This window comes from Leishmania braziliensis, chromosome 35 (assembly GCF_000002845.2).
Source record: "Leishmania braziliensis MHOM/BR/75/M2904 complete genome, chromosome 35".
NCBI lineage: Eukaryota > Euglenozoa > Kinetoplastea > Trypanosomatida > Trypanosomatidae > Leishmania > Leishmania braziliensis.
In genome coordinates this window covers 270416-291595 of record NC_009326.2, presented here as the reverse complement: position 1 = coordinate 291595, position 21180 = coordinate 270416, and the positions used below count along the sequence as shown (strand labels likewise).

Genomic DNA, 21180 nt, shown 5'->3' with positions numbered 1-21180 from the left:
CGCGCCGCCAACCAGGCCGCCACTTGCTGCCTTCACCTCAGCCGGTAAGAGGGGATGCGTTGAGCGCACGTCGCTTTGTGGGGAAAAGAGGGTTCTGCAGGTTGGCACCTTGCTCACCAGGGGAAGCCACCGTGCCCCCCTGTCCCAGGGGCTGGCCACAAGCCAATGACGCGTTTTGATGGCATCATCAGTGCTGAAGTGGAGAACTATGTGCATTAGTGCGTAGCTTGCATTGTTCAGGTCATTTGAGAGGAGCACGCACTAGCTCAGCCTCACCGCCATAGGGGTCAAATGGCCTTGCCGAGCGAGACTCACGGAACTCTGCTCTCCTCTCCTCTAGCCCCCCGCGAGCTGCAGACTTTTGATGCATTACTGTTCCCTTCCTTCCCAAAGTGCCTCAGCCTTGATCGGCTCCTAGATCCGCGGGTAGACTTGTAACTGGTGCTCGCGCATACGTCTCTCCTCCATGAGGTACGCCACGCTTCCCACGCTTGCTTCGGGTTGCCTCGGCGCTGAGAGGACCATCAGAGTCGTCCTCCTTCTCTGCCTTCAGTTCCTCTGCGGTGTAACCTGCCCCTTTACCTTGCAAAGACTGCAAGGCGACGCGTGCATTCGTCTGCTACCGACCCTGGTGTTGAACATGTTCAACTGCGATAGTCTTTGCCGAATGACGACTGGCAGCAAAACGAGCAAAGCCCTTTTCGCTTAGCCGGCGTGCCGCGCGCCAAGGAAGGGGATACTGCCCCGAGCGAGAGATGTGCTTCGCAGGTGCCTTCCTGTGCGAGCGAAGGCGAGGACAGAAGCAAGAGGACACGCAGGTTCGAGGGAGTTTGTTGGATCCCGAGACTGCGTTTGGCGGCTCTGTCCTGGGCCCTTGGAAAGGTGTTCCCTTTACCGATGCCTGTCACTTTCTAGTGAGTAAAAGACCAGTAAAGCGGAAGTGATCTTTGATTTAGCATCATCACCGGCGGAGCTTTGAAACCCAACGAATAAGCAGGAATAACAGCCGCTGCCTCCCCCTCCCCACGACATGCTCTTACCGTGAGGTGAGCAATCTCGTGTGATGCACATCCGATGATGTAAGGAGCAGCGCCAACCCCTCACGGGGGATGCGAACATTGTACGTGAGCACCACCGCTTTTACCTTGGTCCCCATCCAGACACCGCACCGCGCACGCCATGACATATGCACGTGCGAGCTCTACCGTGGTGGCCTTGCGTGTGCATCCATGCGGTTCACGATGTTCATGGGACCACGATTCTCCGGCTCGTACAGGCGGCTCAGCCGCTCTTCCTCGAGCATCTCAAAAAGCCCGACGCGTCGCTGCTTGCGTCGCTTGACAGCGTCCGCCGCCATCGCCTCCACGTCGATGCCGCGCGCACGCAGTTCCTCTAGTCGCTCCTCTTCCGACATCGCTGCCAGCTGCTTGTAGTCCTCGTCCACTAAGTTTTTGAGGTTGCGCTGTCGGAAAACCATGAGCTGCAGCGCAATGCTCACCATCACCATGGCAACAATCAGCTTTGGCACCCGCGCGTACTTCTTGTCGAGCACAGGCGAACACTTGGGGCACTTGCACCAGAACCGATAGCGGTCGTGCAGGACGTACTGCCGGTTGTCAAAGGACCACTGCGGGGGCACGTAGCTGATGACAATCTCCTCCCCGACCTCAATATCCTTCTCGGCCCGGCAGCAGAAGAGGTACACCGGAGCATCGGCCTCGGTGAGGTCCGGGTAAGCCGTGAAGTTATCCTCGCTGTCGAAGAACGCCACGTTGCGCTGCCCTTGTGACACACCGTTGCGAATGGCGACCTGGCCTGCCGAGATACCTTCCTCTGCTGCTGAACTCGTGCTGGCATCGTCTGTGGCTGTTGCGGGACTCTTTGCATTTTCGTCTTCCCCCGCCTCTGCCGCTGTGGTCCTCGTTGCCTCATCCAGGTAGTAGTCCGTGTCGCGAAAGACGTGCTCCGGCATGATGTCGTACGTCGCGTTCGGTGCGCAGCTGTGGTTCAGGAAACCAGCCTCGGGAAAATAGGCCATGCCTCTGCGTTCCGAAATGCTGCTCTCAACGAGGAAACTGTTCAAGTCGATAATAGCGGCCATGCGCGCGATGTGGATTGGGTGCAGCTCCAGTGCATCAAGCACGTCCGCCCCGCCGATCGCGTCCATCACACGCAACGTGCTCGAGGCAGGCCAGTGCTCCACCAGGGAGGAGGGTTGCCCAGTCAGAACCCAGTCGTGCAGGTAGTCGCACGCGCGCACGTCGCCGTCGCGGCAGGCGATGAGGATATCGGTGCACATCTCCTCCAGTCGCTGCAGTTCGCCCTTCACACCGACGTTGCGCGCAGTGCTCTGGACAATCATGATTGTCTCTCCCTTCGCAATGCGCCGCGTTGCAAAGACGCCTCGCCCGGTCAGCGTGAAACTGTGCTTGATGACAGCCTCCTGAAGCACGCGGCCGTTGTCCTGCGGGAGCTGTCGCTGCAGCGTCGACCGGTGTTGCAGTCCACGGTACGACTTCGGCAGCTTCTCATTCACTGAGTTATCATCGAAGTCTACCTGCCCCGTTCCGCCCGTCTGGTGGATTTGACCGTCGCCGTGAAGAATGAAGGGGCCGATCGGGGTGTTTTTCCGCACCCACGGGTGCTCCTGCGGCGGGGGAAGCTGCAGCGCTTGATCCTTGCGGGCAAATGTGGGGTAGTCGGGGTCCGGCACCTCAATCTTCATTTTTGCATGCCGCTTGATGCGGCGAAACTCTGGACTGTTTGCCCCCGGATTTTGGGGGAAGGGGATGGCTTGGTTGCGTGCGTGCCGCGCGACATCGACCTGTCTCTGCACCTCATCGAGGAACTGCTGAACCTCGTTGCCTTCCATCGGGTTGCTAAGCAGACACCGACTTTCTGCCTGCGCGGCGAGCGACGATGGCGTGTGGGAACGCTGATGATCTGAGGAGACGGCGGCACTGCTGCTCTCGGCAGTCGCGGAGGAGAGAGGTGCAACTTGCACAGACTCGTCCTCTGAGCGAGGTCCCTGCCCATTGCCCACCTCAGCCTCTTCGAAGGTTACAAAGTCTCTCTGCTTGTAGGGGCGTTCCTGCGTTGTGGCACGCAGCTTCACTCGGGGGTATAGCGATCGATATGGGGCATCGGCGCCTCTGTGCTGGTCTGTGGCAGAGCCCGAATGAGGGGCCCCCGACGAGGTTGCTGGTGGTGGCGCCTTCGAGGCACCCACCTCAGTCTGTGGGACTGTCTTTGTCGACGGCAACGGCAGCGCTTCTCCAGGCGCCGGCGCAGGGGTGCTGTATCGCCAACGTTGTACGTGCAGGGGAAGTGTGCACAGCACAGGCAGTCGTGGCGCGCGGCGCATTAAGGGGAAGAGTGAACGTAGATGAGGTTGAAGGGAGTGCGAGTGAGGTTAGCGCCGACGGTCTGCACAGCAACAAGCTTGATACTCAGCAGCGCGTCTGCGTGTGTGGTGGCGGCGACCGTGACACCGCAGCGCTCTCTCCCTTTCACGAGAGAGTCGTGCTCCGCGCGGAGAGAGGAGAGCGAATGAAGGGGCTGCGCTCCGCAAGAGCGTCTCCCCGTACACATACACGCACATGCATGCATGAAAGCGCTCCAACGATCAAGGAGGCGCGTGAGGGGAGGAGGAGAGGTGGTTGGATAAGAATGAAACATGAAGGTGCGCATTCGCGAAAAACCAAGCAGGAATCCCCCAGAAACAAGGTCAGGGGAGCAACGACAAGGAGGCAAACAGAAAAAGAGAAGGGGAGGGGGGTATGGTGCCTGCAGACGTCAGGCACCTGCGCACCCATCTCGGACCGCTTCGATTGCCTTGTGATTCTTTCAGGTTTGTTTGGCACACAGACAGAGAGAGAGAGAGAGAGAGAGACGCTTGGCGTCTGTGCATTAGAACTGATGTGATGACCAGCGCGGCGCAGACGGTGTTGCCCCCCTCCGCTTGTCCTTTCTCCACTTCCGCCGCAGCGTCTCTCCACAATTACACCGCAGAGGCGGCAGCAGCAGTGAAGGCTCCCGCAGCTTGGCTGGCCGCGATAGCGGCACTCGCGTACTCGGCCACCGTGCTCGCGCGGCCCAGGTGGTAGTGAAGAGTGGCGTTTGACCGACGAGGGCCCCCGCCGTAGACGCCGCCCCACCACACCCGGAGCCAGCATGGAGGCCCGTGGTGGGCTTGCCACTCGTGCAACCTGGATGACGTTTGTGGTACGGCCGCGATCGAATCAGCCGGTGCGCGCATCGTGGGCGCCGCGGAGGGGGCACGAGCGAATTGTGCCTGCTGCACGCGAGCGTACGTCTCCTCGCGCGTACGTCGCGGCCGCACATCATCCTTTGCATGCGCCGTGTCCACATACAAGACGCGCGGCAATCCGCTGATCCCCACAGGGATGTAGTGTGCCTCATGATCTACCTCGCACTCAAGTTGGTCGGTGTTGGACAGCATTGGGTATCCGAATGTGACGTCAGTCGCCGTCATCAGTGACGCTGCTTCGTCGTCTTCACCTCCCCTTGACAGGCACTCCTGCTGTCGCGCCTCCAGCCGACGCCAGTGCTCAGCATATGTCGTAGCGTACGCGGTCGCTGAAGCAGAGGGGCCACACCAGAACAGGTAGCACCACGGCTGGCGCAGTGCCGTTGAGACGAAGTTCAATGCACCACTGTGCTGTGGCGCGGCATTTGAGGAGCATGTCATCATTGGGAGACCACGTAGGAGTTTCAAGTGATAGTCGTCCACTTCCTCACTCCGCACAGGTGCTGGCGCGCTGACGGACCGATGACGCAGGAGTGGGTTGTTGGGGCAAGCCCAGAAGCCGACTTCTTCGATCCAGTGCGTTGCGTTAAGAGTTATGTAACGGTAAGATGTCCCACGGGCGACCTCACTGCTGACGTTGCACGACTCGCTCTCTTGTACTGTCAGCAGCACCTTTATCTCCAAGGCCTCGGCGATCTGAACAGCCACGCTGTGTTGGAGCCGGGCTTGCCAGCCCGCAGAGCCATTCCACACACTCAGCAGCGGGCTGAGGACGCGAAAGCAGAGCAGGTAAATCACAAAGCACATAGCGGACCGCAGCGCTTGCGAAAAGGTAAGAGGAGCCGATCGAAAGTTGAGCTCCGTGCAGTGCTGCGCTTCCCAGACCGATAGTTGTTGAAGCTTCGCACGCAGGTCCTTCTCAGTGATGAGGTGGTGTGGGAGACCCAGGAGCAGGGCACGCACACGCTGCACATCGCAGAAGAAAAGAATTTTTTCCGCGTTGGTGTACCACACCGAGGTATCTTGTCGTGCACTCGCCGACGAAGACAACGGGGAAGAAGATCTCATAGCCAGCTGCTGCTCGATGACTGTCTGCAACCGGGAATAGGCGTGGATGGCGTCGTGGTACGGCATCTTACTCCGCTCCCACCGTTGGTCGACCGCCAGCTGCGAGGTTCGGTATGGCACGTAGATGTGATGGTAACCCTCATATGTTATCCCCCACCCGGCAAGCACGCCAACGGCCCAGAATGAGAGCCGAGGCATGCTGTCCTCAAATTTTTGGGGTGATAGAGGTGGAGGGGGGGGGGAGCGATTTGCTCTACGTGGCACCTAGTGATTCACACCGCTGTGCTTGTGCCTGTGGCGGAGGGGTATGGCAGCGCTCAGGAGAGAGAGGGAGGGGTAGTAGTTGCCGATGGCGAGTCGAAGCCCAGATGAGTTACCGAGAAAGAGAATGGAAAGACAGCGCCCAGCCACGCAAGTGCAACGACTTTGGGTCGTGACTCGGCGAGGTGAGGCATGTGAAGGGAATGGAGAAGAAAAGCTCTCTTCTTGCCTCATTTTTCGTTTTCTTCGCGCGGCGGCAAATGTGCAAAGCTAAAAGAGAACGGCACACAAACGATCCATGCAATGCCCATTCAACGGTGAAATGACGCGCTGTCGTGTCCACTGCCTCCTATAGGCACCGCAGAGACAACACAGAAAGGAAAGACTAGCGAGGCATCCACGAACAAGCAGGAGATGTCGAGGCAGACAAACAAGTCAACAACGAAATACACACACACACGAGATGTTGTTTCTAGGCTTTTTGCTCTCTAAGAGGAAACACGCGACAGACAAGGAAGAAAGTGCCAGCTAAGGGGGAGGGGGGGGGAGACTCAGAGAAACATAGAAAGAGATGCATTTGATAGTGGAGAGGCGCTCTTTTCGATTGCCAACGTGTCTATACCAACACGAGCAAGTCCGCAAATGCACGCATACAGCCGCACTTCACCTATGCCTCGGGCTGCACTGTGGCTATTTCAAGGAGCCCGACTAACCAATACCGCTGAGTATCGTTCAGCCCCACTGCAATGCCACCGCATACCGCGCAGGCCAGGCACAGGATTACGCTCCGCCTCACCGCAACGCAGCACAAGCGGAAGAGCCGTGGATGGGTGCGTACATCTGCCGAATCGTCCACCAAAAATGCGCTGACCCAAGCGCCCGCACAGCCGTACCCGGGAGGACAGGCTGCTGCAGGCCCTCGGTTCCCCCCGCAACGAGTCGGCACTAAGCCCTGATGCCACGGACCAGGGGGTGGTGGTGGTGGTGGTGGTCGGCATCACCAGGGTTGGCGCCGAGTCGTGCTTGAGGAAAAAGCCGCATACGGTTGATGTAGTGATAAAAAGAGAGAGTGGGGGTGAGGGGGTGACGGAGAGGAGGTAGACGAAGGTTCGAGCCCCCCCCCCCCCCCCAAGAAAAGAGCCAAACTAGACGAGATGAAAGACAAACAAGCAAAACGTCGACCGCCCCCATGTTAAAGGTACTGCCAGGCGCACGAGTACAAGTACAGTGTTGCTGGCTGACCCTTCACCATTTACAGCGGCAGTGATGAACGTGGCTGGCGACGAGGGATGGGGGGATGTTGTGGAAGAATAAGACAAAACCCAGTGTTGTTGCTGAAAGGGCGAGCTGTGCTGTTGGTGATCGGTAAAAGGAACAAAAGGAACGCAGAGACGGAGCCTTCGAGGGAAAAACAAAGAGGTGATTGATGGCGGGGCTAGGATGGCGCAACGGCAGCTTCCGTATTGACAAAATGCGCAGGGGCTGTGAGACGCGCGGAGGAGCAGAAGTCAGGAAAAACAGAAAAGACAACGAGTGACAGCGAACGGCGGCGCACAGACATCTGTGGTGCATTCGGCCTATGTGAGTTTTACTTACACCGCGCCCTCAGAGACTTTCTGTTTTTTTTTTTTTCCCTTTTTGTGTGTGCCTCGTTTGGCGTTTCTTCCCTCCTCTGCTGCCCCGCATGGGCCGACGCTCACACAGACGGCAGAAGGCCGCTATGATTGAGTGCATCCGAGTCACACTCGTATAGGTGCATGTGGTCTGGAAGAAAAGAAAGAGACGATAATGCTTCGCCACCATGAGGGGGGGGGGGAGGAGGGGTCAAGTGTGCGACGTCATCGTATCAGCGCGACGTCTTGTACTTGTGATAGAGCCCCAGCGCGACTGCCGCGACGGGCAGCGCACGTGTCAGAGTGAAGAAGGCTAGTGCTGCTCGACTGGTTGTGTACGGGGCGCCGTTTGACGGGTAGACATCCTGTGGCCGCCCGTTGTTTTGCTGAACTGTCATGACAAGCCCGCGGTGATCGCTGGCAGTGTAGTTTTCGTTGAAGAGGAGGTAGCCGTCCGCCGGCACGGACTTTGCTGCCGCCTCGTCATCTTGTGAGCTGTCCTGGATGGAGTGGAGGTAGCGAGCGGTGTACGAGGTGGTGAGGATGCTGCCGTTCTTCTCTAGGACAGCCAGATCGATCGGCTCAGCCCCGTCTCGGGCGGTGCGGAATGGGCGCGGCTGCAGATTGCTCAACAGCATCCAATCGAGCTTCCCACGCACGAAGCCGTGGTAGGCTGCATTGTCAAGCGTGATGGAAGTGGCCTTGTCCGAGGGGTCGTAGAGGCACAAGTCCGCATTAGCCATGCGCTGCTGTTCCGCTTTGGTGAAGCCGTAAACGTAGTGCCACACCAGCGAGTTGTTGCACAAGAGCTGACGCGCCCACGAGACAGCGTACGCCAGGAAACGGTACGACAGAGGGCAGCAACCGGCCTCCAGGAACTGCATGTTGCGCCCCAGCACCTTCCGTTGCAGCCAGCACGCCTCGCACTCACCGAAGCTGAGCCACCGGAGTCGACCTGTTCCGTAGTGCCAACTAAGGCGCACAATACCGTGCGCAAAGGTGTTCAAGTCCCCACCAAGGAGGAAGACTGGATGCCGCGAATTCGTGCCGTTCACCACCGTCGACACGTGTCTGATACGCTGCATGTCGGCCATGCAGTCCGCCAGCTGTCGCACACGCGCGAGGCATCCGCCAAATACCTCAAAATGACAGCAGTAGATGTACAACGGCGCCATCTGGGCAGAGGTGCGGTCTGCTGCGTCAACGCGGACACGCAGCGCACTGCGAAACCCTCGGCGCGGCTCGTTGTACCGATGACCTGCCTCGTCCCACATGATGGGGTTGGTGTGCGGAACCACGGTCGGCTCGCGCAGCGTGACATGGCGACTAAGGATCGCGTTACCGTGGAAGTGATGCCTCTTGGACGACTTGAGGGTGCTGCCGTCGCTTCTCCCAGAGTTCGGTGAAGCCTCCGTCTCCAGCACCGGCTGCGACCGTGGCCCGACGGCGTTTATAGGGGTCCGTAGGGCTGAGTCCAGCTCCTCGAACTCGCACGCGAAGTACAGCTCGGCTTTTAGAGCCTTGGCAATTTCTTTTGGCACGTTTACATAGTTGGAGCGGCGGCAGTTGATGTCAAGTTCCTGCAGCACAATGAAATCAGCGTGAAGAGCCTTCAAGTCGGCAATAATGGCCTCTAGCTTGGTGCCGCGCTCAATGTTCCACTGCACCACGCGGAACGTGTCGCTCAGCTTGGCCCCACTGCCGCTCTGCTGATCAGCGGGGCGGTAGTCGTAATGCAGGATGTCCCCTGCCTTCATGACCTTGAGCGCCTTCTCATCATTGTCGTTATTGAAAAGGGGCATAGTGATGCGTGTGAGCCGTCCAAGTGGGGGGTGGGGATGAGGGCCGGGGCAACGGGAATCAGCCGACTATGTACGAAAATGCGTGGTGGTGCACAATAAGCACCGCAATGGAGAGTGCTGCCGGGGTGGTGGTGGGGGGGGGGGGGCTACTTGGAAAAAGAAAAGAACTAGCACACACAGGCACGTGGACAGATACTGACAGGCAGTCGCCAAGCACCCATCAACAACAGCAACAAGAACACAAGAAGACAAGGGTGTGTGCACGTGTGTGTGAGGGGGGGTGGGAGGGTTGCATGAAACAGGAAACAAGGAACACAACCAAGAAAGAGAGAGAGGAAACACGCAGAAAGGGTGATTGGGGGATGGAGGGGTTGTTGTTGGGGCGCTCAGACAAGGCTTGAGAGGATGAAAGGGGAGGGGGGAAGGGCCTGTGCAAGACTCGAAAAATGCTTACCTGAATAGCACTATCACCATCACAAACAAGAGCAAGAGTAGGGTCGTAAAGGAAGTATGCAGACGAGTGCCAGGGGAGAGCAAGGAGGGCGATGACGCTGATGGTGGTGATTATGGTGGCCAGGCACCTAATACTGCAGACACGTGGAGAGACAGCAATGAAGAGGCGCGCGAGAGGGAGAGAGACCATGAAAGAAAAAGAAGGGGAGGTGTGGTTATCTGCCTTTTCACGAGACAGTGTTCTCCTGCTCTTTTCGGCCCGTGTGTGCACTTGACAGATTCCTGGCTTGCGGGGATTCGTATGGGGAAAGGAATAGAGAGTGGGGGGGGGGTTAACGGAGAGACTCAAAGAAGGCACCAGTGAAGTGGGTGAAGAACAGGTAAGGGATGTGGTGAGGAAAAGGGGAAAGGTTCAGGGAGAGGCGGGGGGGGGGGGCGGAGTGAGTCGACTGGTTTGCCCGAGATGGACGGGGCTCAGGCACAAATACCAAGAGAAAGGGTGCACTGAAGTCGAAGCTTAGTTGGCCTGTGGCGCACAACAACCAAGCAAGGCTGCAGAGCAATAAAGAGATGCGGTTGCGGCAAGAAAAAAGGGCCATGGATGGACAGAGTCATGTAGGACTTCTTCCAGGCAGTTGCGAGGAAGCAAGATGCGCAGCTAGCGTCACGGCAACTGCAAGTCATCATGTGCAATGGCGCGTCGCCACCGAAGCGCACAGTAGCGTCCCCTCGCACTATGGATGGAGCCCACTTGTTTCTCTGGCGTTGCTGTGATTTCTCGAAACTGAGAGACAACGATAAGGAAGACGTAGGCGTAGCTCTTCCGTCCACGCCAAGTTTCTGACCGCACTTTGAGAATGAAATACAGTGACTGGAGGCTGTCCATTGCTCCTGTTTCACCTTGTTGCGTCGCGCTTTTGGTCGGTTCATCTTCCTTAGTAGAGTGTACCCAGGCGGGTGAGGAGAGGAAGAGGAGCCTAAGCCCCTGCTTCAATAATTTTTCCCACGCGGCCGTTCTCTGCCGTACAATATGAGCTAAACTTCACTCCGCCCCGACCTAGCACAGGGGACCGTTGCGTGGTGCGAAATAGCCGTAGACGCACGGCCTGGAGCAACGCGCCGGCTCAGTCATCAGAGCACGGCCCCTGCCTCACACTCTGCCTATCCCCGCCTCACTAGCTGCCTCACAGTCGCTCTCATCACGCCGGTCCCCACGCTGTGCATCCCTTGGGGTGGTTCAGATATCCCACACCAATGGGCAGCGAGGGCCGGATGAGATGCATTCGAGCCGTGCTGACACTCTGCCCAGCAGATGGGTAGTGCAGGCCTGTGGGTTGTAGCAGATCTCTCTGATGCACCGCCATCCAGGACTTGACCGCCGGCATCAGCAGCGATGAAGTGCTCTGACTTCCCTGTGTCACAGGTATTTGACTTTATCCTGACCAGAGGTGGTTCTGCAGTGCCAGGAAGAGGGAGAGGGGGCTGCCTGGGCTCCTCACACGGAGTGGAGGGGGGGGGGGGTGGGTGGGCGCCGGGCCCTGGCAGCACGTGGAGGTGTGTGTGTGTGTGTGTGTTGCCATCGGGGGTTTTCTCCAAAGCAAACATACGGGCCTCCGAAAGGAAAAAAGAACATCAACAGGCACACCATCCTTCACGGAAAAATCAATGATTGGCATCGTCAAGAGGCACACACACCTACACACACCATGAGAGAGTCGATAAACGGTGGCTTAGCCAAGAAAATATGCCATCGTCATCGGGGATGCCAAAGGAGAAGGCAGCGAGACGGGCCCTCTTCTTCGACCAGTTTCATTTCGCCAAAAATACCGTACATGTGCTTTTGCTTCAAACAGCTCGTCTGCGCGTCGGTGTGCCCCATAACGCTTTACACTATCATGTCTGCCTCGACGACGCCACCGTCGTACTGGGCCATGAGGAGGTTGCGCTGCCGCGTCCGCTCCGCCGCGAGGGCTACCGTCTCAGCGTCGCGCGCGGCTTGCTGGACCTTGGCCATAGCCTTCTTCTTCTTCTGCACCATCTTAAGTCGGAAGAACTCCTCACGCTCCTGCTCGTCTAGCTCCGACGTGATGTAGCTGAGAGTGTTCTGCAAGCGTGGAATGACTACCTTCTCCAGAGCATTTACGCGGCGGTTCGTCACTCTTTGAGCGATATCTAGCGTAATCCAGCTCGTCTGCAGTGACGCTATTTTGACGAGAAGCGATAGAGTCTGCCGGAAGGCGAAGTATGCCTCCTTGATTTGCTCACCACCCTTACCCAGACCAGTTGTGAGAGAGCCTGCGGCGGCCACCGTCGCAGTGCTCTGGCCTTCGGCGGCGTCGCCGTTCTGCGTGTGAAAGCTTGGTACCTGTACCCCAGCAATGTTCTCTACCTGCAACTCCATCCGGTACGTCGGGATTTTGAGCGACTCCTGCACGGCAAGACTGATATCTCCAGCAATAAATTGTGCCTGAGTGATGGTGAAGTAGGAGCCCTTGATCTGGTTCGCCATATCGAGCTTCGCTGAGTGCAGCTCACCCATCACTATGCGGTAGCGCAGTGCCAGGGCGTCGGCCTTCTTTTTCAACAAACTGTGCCCCTTCTGCGCGCCTTTCAGACGTGTCTTGAAGGCGATGAGCGTCATGCGGCTCGGCAGGGCCGGGTAGCGGTTTGTACTCGACATGACGGAGAAGCCCGCAGTAGCAGTAGAGAGATGCTCAATAGAAAGGCGAGAGGAGGCTGGGAGAAATACAGACTTCTCTTGTAGGACCACTGACGCAGATGCGCAGAGCAGTTCTTTGGACAATGTTCGACACCCAAAGAGGGAAAAACGTAGAGGACGAGATACGCGGTGACCGTAGCAGGCATGGCATGCAGACCAGAGCCGAGTGCGACGAGAGATGGGGTGCAGTAGAGAGAGAGAGAGGGCGAAAGTATAAGTAGGGGTACTAAATATGGCACGGAGTTCTTTGGTCGCCTCTGATACAAGTCCAGTTCACTTTCTCCTGCTCATGTTTAACTCATCGCATGTGGGAAGGCGATGATCTGCAGAGGAGACATCATTATCACATGTGCTCTTTTTCTTCGTCAGTTCACGCTTCCTGACCGCATATTTGTTTGCGTGTGTGTGTGTGTGTGTGTGGGCGTGTCAGAGTGCCGAGAGAGAGAGAGAGCGCGCGCCCATACGTATGGAAGGTCGGAGATAAGGAAAGCGAGGAGGAGGAGGAAGACGCGGGCGAAGGAGGAGGGAACGTACGCGGCCGCTTTTCCGCCCTCCTCTCCACCGTGTCAATCTCTTCCTCCTCTTTGAGAATGGAGCGGAGAGACACCCTCTCGCACGCCTCGTTGGACCCCACCGCTGTCCAACCACATTCTCTCAGGCGCTGGTGGCGGTTGTGGACGCGTTGCCGCTGTCAGGCGCGTTACCGTCCCCGATCTTCACCTGTGCCTCGGCTCGCTCCTCGTTCGTCCACTCTTCAATGGGTGGAATCATTTGCTCCGTCTTGGCAATTTCATTGCGCAGCGGCTGCGTGATTTCCACGTTGAACTGCCAGACAAGTCGCCGTGCCTCCTTGACGTGGCGGTATGCCTTGCCGTAGCGCTTCATCGTGACGTAGACGCGCGCTATTTGGTTGAGTGACTCTGCTACAGCCGTCTCAGTCGTGTCGCCGCGCGTGCGACGCACGTTGAGAGCCTTCTCATGCATCTCCAGCGCCTTGGCAAACTGACTCTGCTGGTGGTAGCACTGACCCAGCGTTGTGTGCACGTCGGCCTGAGCCAGCACGTTGGAGCGGGCGGTCTTGCTGTACATGTCTAGCGCCGCCGCCGCCATTTTCTCGCAGTTGGCGTAGTCCTGCCGCTGCAGGTACAGAAGCGCGAAGTTGCTGTACGAGTACGCCACTGTGGCATGATTTTCGCCGAGCATCTTGATGCGAGTGTCAAGGGCCTCCTTGAAGCACTTCTCCGCCTTCTCGTAGTGCTGGAAGTCAAGGTAGAAGAGCCCCAAGTCGTCCAAAACGTCCGTCATGTACGTGCGCTGCAGCGGCTCAATGGTGGCGTTCTGCTTAAAGGCATCTACAGCAAGTAGAAAGTATGCCTCGGCGTGGGGCTCCCGCCGCATTGCGTAGGCGTCCCCGATTTTCTGGTACAGGTATGCCAACTGCGGATCATTCTTGTCCACACTCTTGCGAATGCGGATGGCGTCGCGGAACATGCTGACAGCTTGGTCGATTTCCAGCTTGCGGGCCAGCAACGACCCATAGAAAGTGTTCGCTTCCGCCAGCTGGGGGCTGTTCGTGCCAAAGCCTTTCTTGATAATCTCAACGCCGCGCTGGAACGTTTTTTCAGCGCTGACGAAGTCGTTGCACAACTCCTGGCAGCGGCCGAGTTTCATTAATTCTTGCCCAAACAGCGGGGCATCCTTGCCAAGCGCCACGGCGTAGGTGGTCGCGCTCTCCTCGTAGAGTCGTAGGGCGTCGCGGAACTGCTTCTTGGCGGCGAGCAGTCCTGCCTTGCTGCTTGTCGCCTGCGCTGTCGCTGGGTGATCGCGCCCAAGTGTTTCGATGCAGATCTGCAAGCATTCACTAATGCACATCTCCGCGCCGACGGCGTCGTCGAGCGACTTCTTGAGCTCACAGAGCTTGTTGAGCGTCTGCGCAATCATCGGGCGGAACTTGACGTGGCGACTGTACAGGAAGCGGCGTATCTCCAGCGCCTCCTCGAGGAAGGCGACAGCTTGGTGTTCCTGGCGACGGAACAGGAAGAGTGCCGCGCAATCGGCCAGAGCGTGCGCTGCCGACGAGAGCGGGTGCTTGTTCGGCTCCGCCGGTGGAGTCTTGTCGTCTGGCAGCCATGAATTGCTGCCGTAGTTGTAGCACTCAGCCCGAAAGATGCGAATGCTGTCTTTGAAAGCCTTTTCTGCCTCATCAAGGAACTTGAGGTGCGTGTAGCAGAGCGCGAGCAGCTCCAGCGACTCCGCGTACTTGAGTGACTTGTCCCCCTCCACTTGCTCGTAGATAGCGGCCGCCTCTGTGAAGGCGTTCTCCGCAGCGCCGTACTCCTTCATGTCGATAAACACGCGGCCGATGTTGTGAAGTGTAGCGGCGCACTTTTCGTGAATTGGCCCATACTTCTCGCGGCGCATTGTCAGTGCCCTATCGTACAGGCTGATGGCGTCGCCGTAGTTCTTCGTCTGGTGCGCAGCCCTGGCAAGGTTATTGCACTCCTCGCCAAACTCAAACGACATCGGTGCGCGTCCGGCAGCCTCGCGGTAGCCTTTCGGTGAGTACTGACGAGGACCAATGAAGCGGCGCTGAGTGATCACCGTCGCGGTGCTAGAGGTGCACGAGCCCCCGTTGCTGCGAACGCGCAGAAGAGCAGTGCCTGTGTGGCGGTTGTACCACATTGCACCGAGGCGAGCTGTCGACAATGGCGAGCGCGCAGCGGCAAAAACTGCGATGGACTTGACACATGGAAGCATGAGGGCGGGAGACAAAAGAAAATAGAAGACGCTCTTCCAGGTACTGAACTCGCTTATCGTGGATGACGGAGATCGTCAATGCATTGAGAGATGCGGGGGAGAGAGTGGCAGAGTTGAATGCCGAGGTTTTCTCTCTCGGGAAGAGGGGAGGGGGTGCGAAGAAGAGTAAGACTGGGGGTGCAATTACCTGTGCTCTGCGTGTCGTTTTGTTTCAGTATCTGCGCGCGCACGTGTGTGTAGTGCGCGTCATCGATAGAAGTAACTTCGCAGGGAATGCGAGTGACGGAGGATGGGGGGGGGTGGGATAGGCAGCGCCGCTTGGCGTGCGTACATGGTGGCCAATGTCCCCTCGTTGTTTGATCGTTCCGTTCTTTTGTGCTTACGCCGCTGCGGCATTCATGTAGTCTAAAGGGTTGAACGTTTACGTGGGCCAGTGACAATGTACGCGAGTGCGCGTCTTCACGGCATATGCCCTCTACACGAGGTCCTCTCTCCCGCGAGCCGACCCGGCCACCAGCCAATTCGACGCCCTTTCGCTGTCGGCGCGTTCCTAAGGTGCGCCGTTGACGAACAGGAGTTCTACGGCGCGCAGCTCAGGATCGTGCAGCTTCAACAGCGGCCGCGCCGCCGCAGATCGACTGGTGTCATTTCTGGTGTAATTCAAGGCAGCGCCCTCTGCTGTATCCGCAACGGCCGACGAGAGGGGCCGTCCCATCACCGCCGCGATCAGCTCGGCGCTGGTGACTTGCTCTTTCCTGTGTCGCTCCGCTGCAGCAGTTCGCAGATGCGCCCCACTCGCCGTTCGCGCGTCGTCGTCCTCACAGAAGGAGGTTTCCCCTTGCAGCAGCGACCCCATGAGATCCAGGACGTACTGAACGTTTTGACTGTGGTAGCTGCCGTCGTCCATGGCATCTTCGAGCCCCACGGCCTCCTCGTCGCCCACGCCACTCGCGCTACTCTCAGTTGATAAGCGGAGGCTATGGCGAATCGCGCGCTGCAGCGCCAGAGGCGTCTTCGGGATCGGCCCCATCTCCTCCGCGGTTACCGAGTCAGCGCCGCGGTAACGCTTGAGAAATTCATGCACGTAGGCCTGCAGCTCCTTCGCCATGGCCGGCGAGAGGGTCAGCGCCATGGAGAGAAGGCTCGGTGTCGAATCGGTCAACGACGCCACCGGAACCGTCTCTTCATGCGCCGACTTGGTCTTGCGAGCTGCCGTTGGCGTGGTGGTACTGGCGGTGGTGCTTCCAGGGCTTGTGCCTGGGTTGGTGGCGCGCTTCTGCCAGAGAATATCGGAAGCGGACGATGCCGCGGCGTGAGAGGTGCGGAACGGGCCCCAGTGCGGCAGCGTCTTGCGAAGCTCCGCTTCAGCCAGATCAACTGCCTCGTCGGAAGCGGTGCTGTCTTCGTCACTAATGCTGTCGCTGTGGTTGGAGGCAACTGTCCTTGTCGCTTGGTGCGGGAGGTGCTGCTGCAGGCCTTGAAGCAGCGAGCCGCGGCGAGTGACGCTTCGCAAAGATGAGCAGCTCGCCATGGGGCTGGTGGAGAGCGGGCGAGTTGGGGAGTTGCCGGTGCCACGTGCTGCGCCCCCACCGCAGGCAGTCGCTAGAAGACCCGCGTGGAGGGAGGATTGAATAGTGCTGGACGGCGTCGACTCCGATACCCGAGTCGCCGCGTACCACGCACTGCCTGCGGCCAGTAGTTTGATGGATCCCGACTTCTCAGTCGGCATCACGGCATTCACGAGCAGTCTGCTGTCATGTGCAGGAGATGTAGTGCCGCCGAACCCCACCGCGGAGCCGGCAATGGGCGAGGTGAGATTTGAAGCGTTTGGCGGCGACGAGACGCGGGGAGGTGAAAAGGTCGCGTACAAGGCCGGTCCGCCGTGCTGCAGAGATGGTCGACGAGGTGGGGTACTGCCGATGATTGCCGCGTTGGGCGGGGACACGGAAGGGGACAGAGGTGCTGCTGCTGCTCCAGTTTCTATTGCGACAACTTGAGTAGGCGCCAACACGGCCACCGTGAGTGGCAGCACGGGAGCTGGTTCGTCGGCCTCTGCCAGATCCATCTCTAACGCTCGCGCCGCACGTGGCGCCTCAGCCTCTGATTTGCGCGGCTTCTTGCCAACGTCGAGAGGCGGCACCGGGGACGGCGACCCATAAGGGTGCGATACCGCCGTCGCCGCCCCCGGTGTTGCGGCGATGTGGGCCAGCAGCGCCTTGCGAGCTGTGTACTCGTCGTTTTGCAATACGAGGCGCTGATAGTTCTCCTCGCTGATGAGAGGAAAGAGCGGGTCAAGTAGGAGGAGCCGCGTAGCTGCGTTGATGGATATGGCCGTGGGACGCTGAACCGCAGTGACCACCGATGAAGGTACCGCCGCCTTCTTCTTCCCGGTAGCGACTGCGGCAGATTGCTTCTGCTCTTGTCGCACAAACTCCAGTCGCACTCGCTCAGCGACCGTGCCGGGTGATTGAAGACTGGATAGAGCCACCAGCACAGCTGGACGCCGCGGCTGGCGCTCCCCCCGCTGCCTCAGCGGCGGCGGCGGCTCGCCAGCCACGATCGCACTGGAGTCCAGGGTTGGGCGAGCAGATGTAGGGACCAGAGTAGTGCCGACTCCCGTGGGGGTGCTCGTTGGCGCTGGACAAGCAAGAGAAACAGAGTTACCAGGCTTCTGACGAATAGAAGAGGCGAGAATGGGAGTGGCGCCACTGCTTACCAGCCCCCCACGGGGCTGCGCTACGCCTGCCGCAGGCGGCTGCATAGGCGGGGCGGGATCGTCGTTACTCGCGCCGCCACGCAGGTCTACGCTGTACACACGCTGTCGTGGCCGTTTCCCTACAGACAGGGACGTCGGCGACGCCCGAGCTGTCCCGCTTACCACTGGGTCGAAGTGCATCGTCAGCAGCGACGACGAAGAGCTCTCCAGTATGTTTGCATTACCACCATCTTTTGGGCTTGGCATCGAGGCGACTGCAACAGCGGCGCTGTTCTCTTTCGTCGCCGCTGACATCGCCAGCGGTGCGGCAGACTGCATTAAGGCGCGCAGCATTTCTTCGCGCACCCACGTCAGCTTCGTGAGTTCCTCGTTGCCCACGTAGTAGGGCCCATCATTGACGCCGAAGGTGGTCTTCAATCCCGGCGCCCCGGTGTTGCCGCGAGGGTTCGGTGCTGAAATCATTCGTGGTGACGGCTTCGCAAAAAGCTTCAGAGACGGCGAGCGCCGCTGACCAATGACCTCCGCCTGCACAAATGCGCCGCCAGGCAGCTGCTCGAGCAGAGGGCGTGCGCCACTGCCGCTGAGGCGACCATTGCCCCTCATCGTCGTGTTGGTGGAGGCCTCTGAAATACGCGACGGGGTTGGGGAGGCAGAGCCAACCGCGGCGTTTGTGTTCGACACACGTCCGTCACCGACGCTTCCCCGGTTACCACCTGTTGGTGTTGCCATTGTCGCCGTGAGCGACCTTTGCCGGCCCTTACCTTCCTGTTGGCGGCGCAGCAGAGAAACGCCGCTTCGTTTCACGGTGGAGCCGAATCGAGAGTCAGAGCCGCCAGATGCTACTGAGGCTACGCTGCCGGCACCTACTGACGCGGCCTTGGTGCTGCGCCAACTCGGCGTGGATGTTTCGGTGTGCCGTTGCCGGAGCACCGTCTTCTGGGCACGACGCAGCTGCGTGTCGTTCGTCAAGCTGCGAAGCGTGCTCGCTTGCCGAGCAGCGCTTGCCGTGGTGCTGCTCATGCCGATGCCGGATGGCGTGCGAGTAAAGCCACAGCTTGTTGCGCCTGCTACCCTTGTCCAGTACAGGAGCTTCTCGTCCCCGGGCTTGATGATGCTGCGCGCCCATTCCTCCAAGACGACAGGGCCGCGGGAGAGGCGGGCGGTGGTTCTGCCAGAAACTGTGCTGCCTGCATTCGTTGGTGTGTTGAAAGCCGTTGGTGCGGTCGTGCGCGCGGTGTTCAGAGTCGTGGAGGGCGCCCCCTCAGCGTCCAATGTAGGCACTGCGCCGCCGCTGCTTAGTGGCTGAGGCAGTAAAACAGACGAGGCACGCTTTGGGACGGTTGTGTTGTCAGCCGTAGCGGTGCCGCTGAGGGAGGGCCGCCGTGACGTCGTTGTGGTGCTCAGTAACCCACTCGTGTCTGTCCCGGTGACTGCACGACGTATCACTTTCTTGCCAGTAGCACTCGAGGACACGCTTGACTTGAGGGACGCCTGTGCCACTAAACACGATGAAGCACCTGGCGCCGCCGCGGAGTCGGTTGATGGAGCTGCGGCGCGCGTCAACTGCCCGTTTGGCTTCGAAGTGGAAGCTGTGGACTCGTTAGCACGCTGACGCGGAGCCGGTGCATCTCTGGGGCCAGCGTGGCTTGCAGAGGCCTCAGGGACTGGCGCTGACGGAGTCGCTGCTGCACCTGACGCGCTGGTCATGACTTTGGTAGCGTTGGAGGAGGCCGAGGATAGACGACGTGGACCGCTTTCTGGAACACTCCAGTTGGCCTGAGGATTTTCTGTGCAAGAGCTAGTCGAAGTCGGTGGCGCAGCATCGAAGTTAGTGCCGATGTACGCGTAGTGGCTGGCGTGCTTGTCTGTTGGGAGTGACGGAGGAGCTGTCGATGCTGTAAATAACCCCGTCTTGGAGCTTCCATTCGCGACAGCAGGTGAGACTCCGGCTGCGTCCACAGTGGCTGGTGGGGCAGTGACACTGGGCGTGCTGCTGCTGCAACGCGGTCGACGAGCAGCATGGGCTATACTCGCGGCGGATCTGTTGGAGAGAGTTGGCGCGCGTTGGACCATCGGTGCAATTGCGGGAGATCGAGATGGCACCAACTCGGGAGCGGCGGGCGGCGGTGCCGTGTGATTCGCCGGAACGGAGGCGGCCGCTCGAGATCGTGCGGGAGCCGCCTTGGCGGTGGCTGCTAGGACTTTGGTGCCGACGTGAGGTGCATTGGCATCGCCGCTGCTGTAGGTATGCGACTTGAGGCCACTTTTCTTCACTGGTAGTGGGACGACCGTCGCCACTGGTGGAAATGATGCCGCGCTTACCCACCGTTCACTGCCATTCGTGTTGCTGCTTAATAGCGCTGAGGAGCGCCGGCGAGGGGGATGTGCTGCCGTGCTAGACGCTGCCATCGCTGAGTTCAGCCTCTTTGCCGGCATTTTGCCCACCACCCCCTTCTCTTGCTGTTCAAGAAAGAACCGGGCGAGTCCACGAGCTGCTGAGCCTGACAATCGGGGGAGGGGAAGAAAGAGGTGAACAGGGTAGGCTTGCTTCTGCCCGTCCAGGTGAGTGACTCAGCTAAGAGCAGGCGCCGCAATGTATGTATGGGAGTTATTAAAGTAACCCGTACCTGAGGATACGGAGAAGTCTACACTACACGACGAGAAACACACACACACGCACCCACCCACCCACCCACACACACACACGAAATAGACACAACAACAGCAACCCTTTTCTAGAAACACCAACAGAAAAGGACAAGCGGCTTGACCGGAGAGATGCGATATCCGCCCCAAACCCAAGAGGCCAGCGCTACTGTCACCGTATACGCGCAGAGGGCGCCACAGGCAACGCACTCGGCGGCCGTGGACTCGTTGCCAGAGCTGAGATGTGACACCCGCGCTATCTCTTTCTTGTAGCGATATCACCCTCTTTTTCCGCTGTTCGTTTCGTGCTGCTGGCCACCCGTGCGGTGCGTGAAGGAGGTGATGATGCTGACGCAGCGACGGGGTCCGCTGTAGGTTGTTCAATGACTCCCGTTCTGCCACTAACCGGTTCCCCTGAGAGAGTAGGTGGGGCGGATATATCCGAAACCAACAGAGTTTTTGTTGTTGATGTGTACGTAAGTAAGCGAGTTGCATGACAGGGGGGGGGGGGGGGGGGGGGGAGGGGAGAGTCAAAGAGAACCCAAAGCAAGCATAAAGGCGATGAAAAAGAGGCGTGATGAGGGTGGGGTAGCGTTAGTCGCCCCCCCTCACACCTCCCGAATGAGGGAAGTGTAGGCGAGAAGGAAACAGCCCAGCCCGTGAAAGCGCTTACTCTTGTCATCTCTACTCCTACCCCCAGATGCTATTCCAGTGTAGCCTGCACATCTGCACCCAATGCGCACGCTGGAGTGAAGGGCGAGAGTAAGGGAAAGAAGCAGGGAGTTCTTCTCCAGGAGTAAAAGAAACAAACGCCTCGTATGACTTCTTGCATTTTCTGTCGCTCCTGCCTGTTGTTTTAAGCTGAGGAGTGCCGC

At 59.0% G+C, this 21180-nt stretch overlaps 6 protein-coding genes across 6 annotated transcripts; all 6 read right to left on the bottom strand.

Moving 5' to 3' along the window:
• Window positions 1–1201: 1201 nt before the first annotated feature.
• Window positions 1202–3364, bottom strand: LBRM_34_0720 (conserved hypothetical protein; the record flags this gene model as incomplete). The annotated part of the gene is made up of 1 exon (XM_001568135.1): window positions 1202–3364. One exon carries the CDS (start codon window positions 3362–3364, stop codon window positions 1202–1204), a length of 2163 nt encoding a protein of 720 aa, XP_001568185.1.
• Window positions 3365–4000: 636 nt separating this feature from the next.
• On the bottom strand, window positions 4001–5536 carry LBRM_34_0710 (conserved hypothetical protein; the record flags this gene model as incomplete). The annotated part of the gene is made up of 1 exon (XM_001568134.1): window positions 4001–5536. The coding sequence occupies one exon, from the start codon at window positions 5534–5536 to the stop codon at window positions 4001–4003; it is 1536 nt and encodes a 511-aa protein (XP_001568184.1).
• Window positions 5537–7445: 1909 nt separating this feature from the next.
• LBRM_34_0700 (conserved hypothetical protein) lies at window positions 7446–9014 on the bottom strand (the record flags this gene model as incomplete). The annotated part of the gene is made up of 1 exon (XM_001568133.1): window positions 7446–9014. The coding sequence occupies one exon, from the start codon at window positions 9012–9014 to the stop codon at window positions 7446–7448; it is 1569 nt and encodes a 522-aa protein (XP_001568183.1).
• A 2338-nt stretch (window positions 9015–11352) lies between these two features.
• Window positions 11353–12147, bottom strand: LBRM_34_0690 (putative vacuolar ATP synthase subunit d; the record flags this gene model as incomplete). Its single annotated transcript, XM_001568132.1, has 1 exon — window positions 11353–12147. The coding sequence occupies one exon, from the start codon at window positions 12145–12147 to the stop codon at window positions 11353–11355; it is 795 nt and encodes a 264-aa protein (XP_001568182.1).
• Window positions 12148–12840: 693 nt separating this feature from the next.
• On the bottom strand, window positions 12841–14709 carry LBRM_34_0680 (conserved hypothetical protein; the record flags this gene model as incomplete). Its single annotated transcript, XM_001568131.2, has 1 exon — window positions 12841–14709. One exon carries the CDS (start codon window positions 14707–14709, stop codon window positions 12841–12843), a length of 1869 nt encoding a protein of 622 aa, XP_001568181.2.
• A 784-nt stretch (window positions 14710–15493) lies between these two features.
• LBRM_34_0670 (conserved hypothetical protein) lies at window positions 15494–18679 on the bottom strand (the record flags this gene model as incomplete). Its single annotated transcript, XM_001568130.2, has 1 exon — window positions 15494–18679. One exon carries the CDS (start codon window positions 18677–18679, stop codon window positions 15494–15496), a length of 3186 nt encoding a protein of 1061 aa, XP_001568180.1.
• Window positions 18680–21180: the final 2501 nt, after the last annotated feature.